Source organism: Antechinus flavipes, chromosome 2 (assembly GCF_016432865.1).
Source record: "Antechinus flavipes isolate AdamAnt ecotype Samford, QLD, Australia chromosome 2, AdamAnt_v2, whole genome shotgun sequence".
Lineage (NCBI taxonomy): Eukaryota > Metazoa > Chordata > Mammalia > Dasyuromorphia > Dasyuridae > Antechinus > Antechinus flavipes.
The window spans coordinates 609,559,423-609,575,258 of NC_067399.1; the positions used below are offsets into that span (position 1 = coordinate 609,559,423).

Sequence of the window (15,836 nt, forward strand, 5' to 3'; positions counted from 1 at the left end):
AATTATCTCTATGGCTTTTTTTTTTAAACTGAATATAAAGTAAACAACAAAATGGGGCAAGTAGGTGGCACAGTGAATAGAGCACTAGCCCTGAAATCAGGAGGATCTGAGTTCAAATTGGGCCTCAGACACTTAACACTTTCTAGTTGTGTGACCCTGGGCAAGTTACTTAACCCCAATTGTCTCAGCAAATAAATAAATAGAATTAAAAAAAAAAGTAAACAAAGTGTTTTAGTGAACACAAGGTTATTGTTGAAATAAAGGCCCATCATCATTTATAACAAGTTTTTCTTTGATGTTACATATGATATGATTCTATGTAAGGCATGGAAGATCACAATCTCTGAAAGAACTGAGATTGAAAATTACTCAAAATAAAACTGAAAGATGCAGGGGAAAAAGAATAGGCTACAATATATAACCAACAAAGATGTGTGCAGAAGCAGTATAAAAGATGCCAGCAGAGATGTGTATAAATCAAAAAAAAGATAATAAGTTTCAATAACGAATGCAAAGGGAACTGATCCTATAGGACTCCCACTACTGTGAAAATTCAAATAAAGTAGCAACTTATACTGTGTAGGTTCCTAACTCAAAGAACTGTCAGACAGACAAGACAGTTAAGTCCTTTATAATACAGTTTATTTGACCAATTTCCTTCCTCTTTTCCCCTAAAAATAATAACATTATATAAATAAGATTTTATGTTTACATAACATTTTATGTTTATAAAATGTTTTAGATGCATCTTTTTATTTGATCCTCATTATAATCTAATAGGCAGGTTAAAAAATTATACTCCATTTTGAATAAGATGAAACTAAGGCTGAGAATAATTTAGATACTTGGTCAAAGTAATGCAGGAAATGGCAGAACCAAGACATCAAATATGCTATTTACTCCATATATTGTTTCTGAATTTTTAGGGAAAAAAAAAAACACTCTATGTGGTGCAATGAATATCTTGGTGCACATCATGGAAGGTGGGGGAGAACTGCTTTCCTCTTCCTTTCTAAACATGTCATGTCAATGTTAACAACATTAGAGGGATGAACAAAAAATGTATTCTAATGGAATCTCTTTCTTTAACGCTTCTGAATAGCATACAGAAGCCAGGGTCAGCTGTCATGTTCACTGAGGTCTATACCACAAATATAAAAACCACAGTCTGGCTCGCCAAAAGTAATATTTCTATTGTGGGGGAATTAAAACACTTGTGTTTGCTTTAGGTATATGTTACTTCTCTCAAATTCAGCTTGGACATAAATAACTACAAATAAAGTGGGCACCAAATGTCACCATATTTCATTTTGAGTACTCTCTATTTGTTCTAATACTTACCTTTTAAAATAGGTCATATTTTTAAAATCCATAATGTTATTTATATTATTCTTGTTCTTTGGCAAGTTTCTGAAATGCTTACCTCGTCCCAGCACACAAATAGCCATTAAGTTGGATGAGTAATAAGTAGAATGGAATTTCAGTAATTCTTGTCTTACATCAATGCCTTCTTGGGTTGGTCTTGTTTCCAAGGTATATTTGTTACCTGAAAAGAAAAATCTTGGTTTAAAAATTTTTAAACATTAAGACAAATTTGTATCAACTCATAAGATTAAATATTACTACCTTTCTGACTGTTCTAAATCCCTCTAAACTCTACTATAGGATTGTTATTAACAACACAAAACAACTAGCTTAGTCTGGACAAACTCAGGAAAAATATAATCTAAATTTATTAAAAATCATCTGCAGACTTCAAAGTGAATTTGCACAGAGAGCAATATAAAGATCAGAACAGAAAGAAAACTAAATAATAAAATATTATTAATAATTAAAAGATACTCTTTTATCTATATACTGGCTATTTTTCCTAAGAACTTAACACTCCTGGTCATTAAAACCTGTAGATCAGTGTAACAGGTTAGATATATAAGAAGCAAGTCAATGACTATAATCTACTATTTAATAAACCCAAAGACTCCAGTTTCTTGAATAAGTACTTACTATTTGACAAAAATTACTGGGAACACTGAAAAATAAGAAATTAAGCATAGACCAACATTGTCCCACCCTATATTAAGATAAGGTTAAAATGGATAAATGATTTAGACATAAAGGATGATACAATAAGCAAATTAGGAGAGTAAATGATAATTTACCCATTAGGTCTTGGGAGAAAAGAGGAATATATGACTAAACAAGAAAGAAAATATTACGAAATGGAAAATTGATAATTTTGATTACTTAAATTTTTTGCAAGAATAAAATCAAGATTAGAAGGGAAGCAGAAAACTGAAAAACAATTTTTATAGCCAGTGTTTCTGATAAAAGCCTCATTTCTAAAATATATACAGAACTGGGTCAATTATTTATAACAATACAAGTCATTCCCCAAATAATAAGTGGTCAAAGAATATGTTGAATAACTCATGGTATATTAGCATTATGGAATACTATTATTCTTTAAGAAATAAGGAGGCAGGTAGAAGAAATAATTGATAGAGCACTGGACCTGAAGTTAGGAGAACCAGAGTTCAAATCTAACTTGAAACACTAGCACTTATTAAGATGGGTAACCCTGGACAAGTTACTTAGCCCTAACTACCTCACTACCACTCCCCCCCTCCCCAACAACCCCTCCCCCTAAAAAAAATACAAAGAAAACTGAGTTACAAAAAATGATGAACAAAATGATTTCAGAAAAGTCTGGAAAAAATTACATGAACTGATGCTGAGTGAAAGTGAGAAGGACATGAGAACATTGTACACAATAACAAACATGACTGTGTGACAATCACACTTAGCTCTTTTTAGAAATTCGGCGATCCTAGGCAATTCCAATAAACTTTGAATGGAAAATGCTATCCACATTCCAGAGAGAGAATTAATACAGACAGAATATAAATTGAGACATATTATTTTTACCTTTTATTTTCTCATTTTTTTGGGGGGGTTCTGATTTTTCTTTCCTAACATAACGTGGAAATATATTAAAAATGAATGGACACATATAACTTTTATTAGATTGCTTGTCAGCATGGGGAGGGGGAAAGTAGAGAAGCGGTAAAAAAAAATTTGGAACTCTTACAAAAATGAAAGTTGAAAACCATATTTACATGTAATTAGAAAAATAATACACCATTAAAAACAATGTTTTTAAATTAATGTGTCTGAAAAGAGTTCATTAAACACTTCAAGATTCCTGTTTTCAGATACCATAAAAATTTAAAGATGAAATGACACTCTCAAAAATTAAAAGCATTTCTATACAATGATATATATATATATATACATACATACACACACATATATATATATACACATACACACACATACACACATATATATAAATTTGTAAAACAAAAGGAGTCAAATAACTACAAAATGCATAAAATACTTGGGGATCAAGCTCCCAAAGAATGTAAAAGGTTTGTATATATTAAATTACAAAATGCTCCCTAAAGAAATAACAATTTAAATAGTTCAGAGTTAATATCCAGTGCTCATAGCTAAGTCATGCCAATATAATAAAAATGTCAATATTAATTTAACACTCTTAAAGCTACACCAAGGAAACTGTATAGAACTTAATAAGGTAATCACAAAATTCATTTGGAAAAAAAGATCTAGATTATCAAGTGAAATGATCAAAGTAGGGATGAAAGTGGATAGCATTTCCAGGGTTCAAACTATATTATAAAGCATCAAACATCAAAATATTATACCAAAGAACAGAGACAGATCAAAAGAAGAGATTAAACAAGAAATATTTATAAACAACAGAATCCAATGTTGATAATCCAGTGTTTGATAAAGTGTAAAATATAAATTACCTAAGAAAAAACTCACTATTTGAGAAAACTACTGGAAAAATTGTTAAGTAGCATAGCAGAAAATAAATTTAGATTAACACTTTGCACCACATTCCACAATTCATTCTTAAAATCAAAGATTATTATTATTTTTTAAAGTGGAAGAGAAACAGATGATATACCTCTTCACAGCTCCTGGGAAGAAGTATATTCTTACCCAAGCAAGAGATAGAGGTAATTACAAAAAATGAATAACTTTTAGATTACTTGAAACTAAAAACCTTCTATGTAAAAAATTTTAATGTATCCCAGATAAAAAGGGAAGTGGAAGAATGAGAAAAAAAATCTTTGCACCAAATTTCTCTGATAAGGATTTGGTATAGAAATATATAAAGAAAATACACACAAATTCTCTCTGTAGATAGAGATAACTATTGTCCAGCTGTCATTTCCCAATAGATAAGTGGCCCCAGGAGATATATAAACAATCTTGAAAAGAACTACAAAGTTTTCATAATCACCTGGAAAAAAATAAAAAATTCAGAAAGATCTAAAAAGCCCTTCAGTTTTCATTATTTCACTCCCTATAAATTAGCAAAATAACCAAAAAATGCCAATACTCAACATTGAAGAGATTACAGAAGAAAAGGAACACTTAATATATTGCTGGTGGGACTGTAAAATGGTATGACTATTTTCTAAAGTAATTTGGAATTATGCAAAAAAAAAAAAAAGATTTAAATATTCACATATCTTTGATCCAAAGATCTAATGCTAAATATATAACTCAATAAAGAAGGTCATCATAATTTTTTTTAAATGCTCCAGATATACCTAAGAATTTATAACATCATTTTCTGTGAAAACTAAGAACTAAAAACAAAGTGGATGTCCACTGATTCAAAATAGATGAACAAATTATAATACGTGATTAAGTGAAATACTAGGGAAGAGGAAAGGGAGAAAGGAAAGAGAAAGGCATAACAAGAATAAATAAGATGGCAGGAAATATAGAATTAGTTATTGTAACTGTGAATGTGAATGGAATGAAGTCTCCCATAAAATGGAAGCAGATAGCAGACTGGATTAAAAACCAGAATCCAACAACATGCTGTTTACTAGAAATACAATTAAAGCATAGTGATACATTCAGAGTAAAGGTAAAAGGCTGGAGTAGAATCTATTATGCTTCTTATCAAGTAAAAAAAACAGGAATAGCCATCCTGATCTCAGATCAAGTAAAAGCAAAGATAGATCTAATTAAAAGAGATAAAGAAGGAAACTATATTTTACTAAATAGACAATGGAGAGATAAATGAAGCAATAAAACAATAAAAGATAATGAAGCAGTATCAATACTAAACATATATGCACCAAGTGGTACAGCATCTAAATTCCTAGAGAAGTTGAGAGATGCAAGAAGAAATAGACAGCAAAACCAAACTAATAGAGGAATCTCAACCTTGCTCTCTCTCAAAACTACATAAATCGAACTACAAAATGAATAAGAAGTTAAGGAGGTAAACAAAATGTTAGAAAAATTAGGTATGATAGATCTTTGAAGAAAATTAAATAGAGACAGAAAGGAGTTTTTTTCTCAGCGGTTCATAGAACTTATACAAAAATTGACCATGTATTACAGCATAAAAACCTCAAAATCAAATACAGAAAGGCAGAAATAGTAAATGCATTTTTTTCAGATCATGATGCAATAAAAATCACATGCAATATAAAGATTAATTTCAAAAATTAATTGGAAATTAAATAATCTAATCCTAAAGAATGAATGGGTAAAACAGCAAATTATAGACACAATCAATAATTTCATCCAAGAGAATGACAATAATGAGACAACATACCAAAATTTGTGGGAAACAGCTAAAGTGGTTATTAGGGGAAATTTTATATCTCTAGATACTTATTTGCATAAAATAGAGAAAGAGAAGCAATGAATTGGACTTACAAGTAAAAAAACTAGAAAAAGAACAAATTAAAAACTCTCAATTAAATACCAAATTTGAAATTCTGCAAATAAAAAGGGAGATTAATAAAATTGAAAATAAGAAAACTATGGAATTAACAAATAAAACTAAGAGTTGATTTTATTAAAAAAAAACAATAGATACTTTAATTAGAAAAAGGAAAGAAGAAAATCAAATCTTTAGTCTCAAAAATGAAAAGGGAGAACTTTCCACCAATGACCAGGAAATATTAATGTGCTGTAAGAAACAATGAATACCAATAACATATAACATATATGATGACTATAGAAAAATAACAAAGATTCACAAGATACAAAGGGAAATAAGCTGAACCAAGAAAACAACATATACAATGACTACAACAAATAAATGGAAAGATATCACCATAAAACAATCAAAAATGGATGTTCCAAAATTACAAAGAAGAAATTGGCTTTAAGAGGGAAATAAACCAAGAAAATCTGGGAATTTGTTCTATGTAATGGCTCTCTGGGAAGAAAAGGGGTACAGTGAAAATTTTTGGTAATATGAAAACAAAAGACACCAACAAAGTTTTATTTTTAAAGATCTATCAGAAAAAATTGCTCCATCAACCTCTGATAATAAACATCAGGGAAGGCATAAGCAGCAGAAATACATGCTTGACAATGCTAACTAGAAGGATTGTCAGAACTAAGCTCTTTCTAGAACAAGTCAAACTTCTTTACTCTTCCCTAACTCACTTTCTATTTTATTTCACACAATGAGACTGACACTAAAAAGAATGAAATAGAATATATTTTAAAAGGTAGGAAAAGATTTGTTATTGAAGTGGAAGATATCCCTGAATACAGTCAGACTATCAACTTATCAGAACTAAAATCAGAATTAGTTTAAAAACAAAAACAAGAAGAATCACAGAAAAACCTGTTAAATTACAATAATTTAACCCTGAACTATTTATAAACAAAAATGAAAGTGTTACTTCATGCTCACACCTCTTTTCTCAAACAAGGTACTAACAATATAGAAATGTGAATTTTTTGGGGGGGAATCTATAAGTCTGATCTTTCTTCTATCTTCTAAATCATGGTTTTCCAAATATTTTTTCTCCTTTTCTTTTCACATTGTTTCATTGAAGTCATAAGGAATCAAAATATGTTGATTTTACTTGGAGGGTGTCTTAATAGTTCTTAACAAAATTTCTCTATGACTTAGCAATGTATATGGCTAAATAACTTTTCATTATTTCCATGATAGTCTTGTAATATTTATCATTAGTATTGTTAATTCACAATAACCAAATATCCCATTTTGTATTGACACCCTCCAAAGGCAACTTAGTCTAGCAGATAAGCAAGAGAAGAAACAAAAGAGCACAAAATCACGAAGAGCTCAAAGAAGGATCACTGATGTCAAATGCTACAGAAAGACCAAGAAAGAAGAAGACTAAGAAAAGACCATCAGATCTGAAATTAAGAGATCATTGTTACATTGCTGAATAGTTTTAATAAAATGATAAGTCAGACTGTAGAGAACTAAAAAACAAGTGAGAAGAGAAGAAGAGGAAGCAATCAGCTTTTCCTATGGATTGATTGGGTTGTGAAAAGGAGGATAAATAAAGATTGACAGCTAAAGAGAATGAGAAAGATTCTGATAAAGATATCTTCAGTATGGGGACACTTGGGGTGGTTTGTAGGCAGTAGAAAAGAAATCAGAAGACAGGAAAAGATGCAATATTAGTGAGTAAGATCGATTTTGGAACCAAACTGCTAGAGAATTTAAGAAGAATTGGGATTAAGAGTTTGTGTAAAGGGACTGGTCTGGCAAATAAATTCTTCAATAAAAGAGAAAGTAGAGCAGCATAAAGGGTTTTGAGATGTACAAATGAGAAGAAAAGGAAAAGTATGAGATAAGTTTCTAAGCTGAGTGTACAGAGGCAGAGGATACTATATTTAACCTTAGGAAAGAAGAGGCTTGGAACAGCCTCGTTGTATAGAAAAAAAAAAGGAAAACTGATCTAGGAGAGTAAGAGGTCGGACTTGCCCCAGTGAGAGTGTATGTGAGATTAAATAACAAATGTATAAGAAACCTTCAGCTCTGGTATGAGATTTCCTCTAGTCACATTGAGCAGCACACTTAGGTAAGAACAGAAGAGTTGGGAAATCATCCAAAGTTGGACTTGGCAACATAGGAGCATGTGTTCTTCAGAGAGAGCTAGGCAAAAGATTCAAGAATAGAGGATAACACTGGGTTGAATAGTTAATAGCTGGGTAAAGATAAGGGAACAGTGAAGTTAGTACCAAGCATGAGAGGTCTGAAGGACCCAGTAAGGATAATGAATAAATTTAGGAAGAAAAAGGCAAAAAAAAAAAAAGGATGGAATGACAGGCTATGACTTGGTAAAAGAGTTTTGAATTATCTAAGTGGAACACATATGGATGATGACAAAAATCAAGGTGATGACCATTCCTATGTAATAAAAATGATAACCAGCACTGACATAAAAGCACTTTAAGGTTTGCAAAGTTCTTTACAAATATTATTTCCTTTGATCCTCACAATAATCCTATGAGGTAGTTGCTATTATATACATTTTATAAATGAGGAAATTGAAGCAGACAAGCAGTTAAGTGACTCGCCTATGGTTACACAATAAGTGTCTGAAATTGAATTTGAATTGAGTTTTCCTAACTTCAAGTTCAATGCTCACTGCCATATGCTACCTCTAGCTGTGCAACTGTATTTGCCTATGTATAGTTAAGATGAAGTGGAGGAGGAATTACTGGAAACTGTGCCATGGAGAAACTGGGATGTGAGGGGGTATGACAGAAAGGGAAAGGATAAGAGTTTATTTCCTTAATATTCCTTCTTATATACCATATCTCCAGGCACCTTGTTCCTTATACAATACATGTCTGAAATACAGAAATACTTCAGAATTACAGAACATTATTTATTAAGCAGCATAGAAGTTATTCAATTTCAGTCTCTTACTTACAAAGCATTTTATAGTATTTACTATAAACATTTCTAGTATTTTACATCTACAGCTCTTCTCATTTACATGTCATTTTGAAACTTTTTATAGCTTTATACATACATCATGTTGAAATTGTATTACTATTCCAAATCTGCTAAATATTGAAGCTTCATCCCAATACCCTCTCTAACATAAACCCTTTGCTCTTTGACTATCAACTAGCAGTATAAAAAGTTTTTAATGAATTAAAATGCACAGAAATGTTTTACAAGATTGCACATGTAAAACATATCAAATTGCTTGTCTTCTCAGAGAAAGGAGAGGGAAGGGAAAGGGAGGGAGAAAATTTGGAACTCAAAAAATTTTAAAACAAACGTTAAAAATTGTTTTTAGATATATTTTGGGGAAAATATATTAAGTTTTAAAAACATTAGAAAGAATTACTTTTGAGAATGAGACATATACTTTTTACACATAACTAATATAGGAAGAAGTTGGCTTCCTATGCCATATTTGTTATAAAGGTATTGCTTTGTTTTTCAGCTGGGAAAATAGAAAATAGTTTTTGTTAACTATTTTAAAAACTTAAAAAAAAAAACATCATAGATCCAGATACTCAAAAATCCAACTAAGAAAGAAAAAACTATTTAACAACTGCAAATACTCTCAAAGAAAAAAATGGATTTTCCATAAGGACTATATAAATAAAGGTACCATTTTTTTGTGTCACAGACCCCAGAATGAAGCCTATAGATGCCTGTTCAGAATCTCTCTCTAAATCCATAAAATAAAACATGTAAGATTACAAAGAAAATCAATTACAAATGAGAACATAAAATGGTAACCTTCCCCAAATAACAGAATCCCTGATAATTAGAATGAATAGAAATCAATGAAGTAGGGTATCATTTATTATCTTGATGCTTATCAAACATCAAAATGTTTACCAGAAATAATTTGAAAAATAAGTTAGGGAGAAACAATCTAAGACTCAAAACTATTCCCAGAAAAGCATGATTTAAAAAAAAGAGGGGGAGAGAGGGCTGGACGCTATATTTCAATAAATAATAAATGGAAATGACATCTATCAGAACCAGAGGGCAAAATAAAAATAGAGGAGATGAGGATAAGGAAAAGAAAACGATGATTTTCTGCTAACCCTTCTCTCAAAAAAGAAACTTAAAACAATACACCAAAGTGCAGAAGGAAGTTCAAGGCACAGAAAGGAACAGTTTTGAAAGGAAATTTATTTTACACTTTAAAAAGTAAATGAATTTGGACCAATTAGAGCTTATTCAGTATTTACTGTGTGACAGACAATAAAATAACCACTCAGGAATTCAATGACAGACAAAAAATAAGATTCTTTCACTCTAGAAGCATACATTCTAATGAGTTGTTATCTTATATAAGGGGTATCTGAAACTAAATAACTCCCCTATAGTAAATCCCAATGCTTTCCCATTATCTAGAATGAAATAAAAACTTTTCAACATGATTTTTAAAGCCTTTCCCAAACCGGTTCCAACCCATCTTCTTCCAGTATCATTATACACTTCTTTGTTTTCCCACACTTCTAAGCCACTATGATGACATTCTTGCCAAAAATAACATTGAAGCACTAGCCCTCCCAACTCCATGTCACTGCACAACCCAATGCCTAAACCAGAATGTATTTCCCACTCAACTCTAGTCTTTTAGAAACCCATTCTTCTGTCAGGGGGCTATATGTACAAGCTGCATGCAAACTTGGTTATCTCAACTGCCAGTGACCTCCCTTCCTAACTAATTTGTATTTAATTTTAAATTTTAATTTAAACTTGTACTTAGCTACTTTGTAGAGATTTATTCTTTATATATTTATAATATACCTCTTATCTCCACTAATTATATATAAGCTCTGAGATTAGGCAATATTTCATTCTTTGTATTTGTATCCTCAGTGAATACACATATATAACAGGAACTTAATAAATGCTTCTGTTTGGTTGACTTGCAGATGCTATGGCATTGGAATCTGATGGGTTTATTGTTATCTTTGATGTTGGTTTGCACATCACTATGTTAAGAGTAAAATCAGTGTATCCCACAGTGGCTAATCAGACCAATAAACGCCCTGCTATACACAAATATTCCCTATGAACACTGGGGGTGGGTTTTCTAACTTGGAACACTTTTTCTGGGCTGCTTCCACTCTTCTTTGCCCATGGAGTCTCTTCTCTGATGAGAGCACGCCATGCTAGGCGGTCCTGTGCCAGCGTCTCCCATGTCGTACAATCAATTCTCAAGTTCTTAGAAGAGACTTTGAGAGGGTCCTCTTATTGCTGACACACACAATGCCAGAGCCAACTCAGTGTCTGAGAGGCTATAAACAAAGTGTGGGGGAGGAGAGCTATTAGACTACCTCTACAGAGCCTCGTGCTGACCTCATTGGGTCTGCCTGTGAAACCTGGACAGTATATGGACATCTCTACACCAGGAAATAATCGTTTCCATTTAAACTCAGTCTCAGGAAGGTTCTGAAGCTCACCTGGCAAGATGAGATACCAAATCTTAAGGTCCTTTTTCTTTCTACTAAGCATTCAAACATAACTTCAAAGAGCACAACTCCACTGGGCTGGCCACATTGTTTGAATGCCAAATGGATACTTGTCAAAAGACTATTCTATGGAGAACTCACATGGTGGGGCAAGTGCTCACACAGTGATCAGAAAAGGTTAGGATTTAATAGAGATAACTATAACATGATACCAAGCCATCATGTAGCAGGAAGGGGGACATTCTTATTATATAATAACAGGGAAAGCCAAATTAGAGATGATTTATTTCATTTTTCTCCTTTGGGAAGAGACAAGGCTGATTAATAATAAAAATTATAATTATATTAATAATGAAAATGATGATCATGATCATGAAAAAGAAAAAATAGGAAAAAGAGGGGTTGTTGTGGTTGGGAAAATTGATCTCTGTGTCAAGAAGAGCTGTATTAAAGTCTCTTTTTTGAATGTTGATTAAAATGGATCTAAATAATAAAAACAAGCAAACTTCAATGGCCCAGAGCCTTACCTGATTTAAGCACCATTGAAACCTACTGGCTATATTTGGGGAAAAAAAAAATTGTCAAAAGATTACTTGACAGTTAATGTGAAAAACATTTGGTTTCTTAATAAAGAATAAAAAATATAATACCAAATCATATCACACAAGTAATATCATCAAAAGAATAGATAAAATTCTATATTAATTTAAAATATAAACCAATTTAATCATTTTTTAAATAAGCAAATGGGATATTTTTAAAAGCAAAAAAAAAATTTTTTAAAGCTTCATGTACAATCTTTTTTTATCCTGCTTTGAAAAAATATTTGTTTGTTAAATTCTGAAGTTTTAAAATGCTTTTGAAAAATATAAACATCTTAATTCTAGGTTTAAATTAATAAGCAGACCAATAGGTGGGTGAATCAAAATAGCAGAGGAAGAGGAATCACTAGAAATTTAGTTCATTTCCCATGCCCCACTCAAAGATGAGAGAATGTACACTACTACATTATTATTAAAAAAGCCAAAACGTCACAATGGAACAGTACAAAACCTTAATTAACACATACCTCCTTTCTCAATTATGTGACTTTCACAAAAATTATGTATTAGAACAAAAAATTGCAGAAAAGTAGAAATATTAAATGCATGTTTTATTAACCATAATGCAATAAAAATTACAGTCAATAAAGGATCTTTGAAGCAGATTAAAATGTAACTGGAAACTTGATAGCTTAATCATAAAGAATGAGATCAATGAAAAAATATTTGAAAATAATTTCCATTAAAGATAATCCAATTGTGCGTGCCCTCTGACCTGGCAATACAGACTTTATACTCCCAAGAAATTAAAGGAAAAGGAAAAGGATCTATATATTAAAAAAATATTTATAGCAACTATTTGTGATGGCAAAAAAATTGGAAACTAAGAGGATTCCATCGATTAGAGATCCTCAACAAATTATGGTATATAATTGTGATGGAATACTATTGTGCTGTAAGAAACAGCAAGTGGAATGGCGTCAGAAAAAACTTAGAAAAATTTGTATGAATTAGCTGATAAAAAACAAAATTAACAAAACTGGGAAAACAATTTACACAATATCAGAAATACCATAAAGATAATCAACTTAAAAATACTTAATAACTCTGACCCACACAACAGTTAATCACAATTCGAAAGGACTCATAGTGCACACTGAACTATGTTTTCTTCTCCTTTAGACATGACTAATATGGGAATTGCACAACTATACATTTTTGTAATGGGTTTTGTTTTTCTAAAGAGTAGCAAGAAGGAAGAAAATTTGGACTGGAAAATAAAACTGAATTTTTAAAAAAATCAACAAAAGTTGGTAAAAAATGTTCCAGTTAGCTCCAACTGTATCATGCTGTCAAAATTTTATTCTGTCCCCTGGTTTTAGTAATGCCTCCTTAATGTGTTTATCTTGATACTGCTCCTAAAGGTCTCATCATTCAATATCATATTAACATAATACATTCAAGAACATTCACTATTCACCAAAGAATTATTAAACAACTGTGTGGAAAACACTATGTCAGGTGCTGGTTGATTTTGCTAAAAAAAAAAAATTTCTTCCTATTTTTGTTATGAGGAGTGATTTGATGGATAGGAGGGAATCAATTAGTCAATAAACAATTATTAAACACCTGTTGTGTAACAGGCACTGTCCTAAGGACCAAGGACACAAAAATAAGAAAAAGAAGAATATATTCAGACATGAAAATGAAATTAAAAACAAACAAAAATTAATTCAAAACATTTTTTAAAGAAAACAATGCTATTACCCAAATTTTTAATCTCATTTTTCTCTTTTTCTTATATGATTCTTTCTTTTATTTTTTCAATAGTATTTATTTTTCCAATTACATGTACATTTCCTTCCACAAAGGTTTTTTTTTCTCATGCTAACCTCCCCAAATGAAATACCTTCCCCTACTTTATGTCTAAAAAAATTCCATTCTTTAAAGCCTAGTTAAAGTGCTCACTTCTCAGAAGTTAATCAGTCTGCTCTGGGACCAGCACCCAGAAATTATTTCACTCTGTGAAATTCTATAGCATTTCTGGTCCATACAATTATCTATCATTTGCCATTTATTGTCTAATATTTCTAGTTTAATATTCTCTAGGCCTATGTCTTATTTTCCCAATTAAATTATTAATTTTTTTAAAGATAAGGGCTATGTCTTATATTCAGAATCTGAATGTGACAGCTGGAAATTATGTAATTTAACCCTCTGTTCACATGTTCACCATGGTACCTTGCACATAATAAGTTTCTAAGTATTTCCAAATGGAAAATGCAAGCCTGCCTACACAACATCTTACTCAAATTTCCAACAACCATGTGACTCAGCGATAATCTATGAAGATTATTGAATGCTAGGAATATTATGCAATTACCACGTAAGATAGATTGATTAGAAACACATAAACATATGACTAACAAAGATTCCACCTATATTTTTTTATTTTTATACTACATTTCTATACCCATCTACTCTTCTTCCATTTCATCCATGTCAAAGACAACTAACACTTTTTTCCCCTCACACACTTTATCAAGAAAACACTAGACATTCAAAATAACTTGTACTTTTATTCCAACCTCCAAGCCTACCTTAAAAAATCTGTGTTGCTTATTTAGAGGACTCCTACAGAAGAGCAGGCAAATTGGTAGAGTACTTTGATTTCTCTACACCTTCAAAAAAAAAAAAAAATACTCCTGTCCAAATAGATCCAGAAAATATACCAGACCAAATCAGGATTTGTAGAAATCCAAAACAAACAAACAAACAAACAAAAATCACATCATTTATCCAGCCATGTTGAATATGGAAACAGAAGGAATTGCAACCATTGGACAGAGGGCCTGGCCAGAAGCTCTCCAGCGCAGGAAGAGGCTGGGCACTAGGATAAGAAAAGATCCTACATCAGGGTACCATAACCCCAAACGGGATGTAACATACCCGTAGCTCTCTTGCTCACTACCTAGTTCCAAATCATGGATCCAAGGAAGAGGAAAAGACTAGTACCCAAAAGGAACATGCCAGGTGGCATCCAGGAAGAACTGTAAGCCTGTCTTGTGCAGTGAGCAAGGAGCAAGTTCAGAAGCAGGCAGTGGAGGTGGATCAGGAACTCAGTACCTGCTTCCAGCTCAGTCTGAAGCCTGCAGGGGAACAGCCAGGGCAGGAACACCAAGCCAAAGAAGAACTTGAGGTTCTGTCAGTCTGACACAGTAGGCCTTTCCAGCAGGCTAATGTGGAATGAGTCCAATAGAAGTCCACTGTTGTTCAGATCCAAACCCAGCTCTGGAACTTGCAGGGCTCAGAGAAAGGAGTCAATGATCAGACTTTGCCACAGATAAGATCACTCTGGGAGGAACAAAAGCTTATAGATCCCTATTTATAAATGTATGAAACAATTTATACAACAAGAAGAATATTGTGAAGACCAACAACTTTAGGAACTCAGATGTGCATAATGACAAATCACGACTCCGGAAGACTAATGATGAAACATGTTACCTCCTAATAGAGGTGAAAAGAGTAGTGAACAGAATGAGACATGAAGGTATAAGTATGTGTATGTATGTATAAGCATACACATGTGTATGTATATAATTTTTTTTTGGACATGGTGCTAAAGAAATTTGTTTTGCTTAATAATATATGTTTATAAGAGATGTTTTCTTTTTTTATTCTCAAATGGAGAGGAAGAGAAGAAAGCAGATTTTTGTTGCTTGAAGAAACAAAAATTTAATTAATCAAAAATAAAAACAAGAATTTTAAAAGATTTGTCATAGGAGGGAGAAAAAAAAGGTGCCATTAATACCACACTATTCTCCACCCTCAAAGAACTCATTTGGTTCCTCACTTCCAAGCTTTTGCTTCTTTCCTATGTCTAGAATACCCTTCACTTGCCTTTTTTGCCTTTATAAATATATTCTTTAAAGGACAACTGAAATATTTCTCCTCAAGTACCATTCAATCTGTTTCAAACTTTACACTAACACATTC

General features: G+C 31.8%; 1 protein-coding gene across 7 annotated transcripts in view; it reads right to left on the reverse strand.

Annotated features, from left to right (window-relative positions):
- IDE (insulin degrading enzyme) overlaps window positions 1–15,836 on the reverse strand; it is a 98,395-nt gene that overhangs the window by 49,633 nt on the left and 32,926 nt on the right. For all 7 annotated transcript variants that reach the window (XR_007951153.1, XM_051981651.1, XM_051981650.1 and 4 more), the window contains one exon: window positions 1,424–1,546. Coding sequence is in view for 6 of the 7 variants with exons in the window: in XM_051981651.1 (XP_051837611.1) it covers window positions 1,424–1,546 (123 nt within the window). In the remaining variant the exon portion in view is untranslated. The remainder of the gene's footprint in view (window positions 1–1,423; window positions 1,547–15,836) is intronic.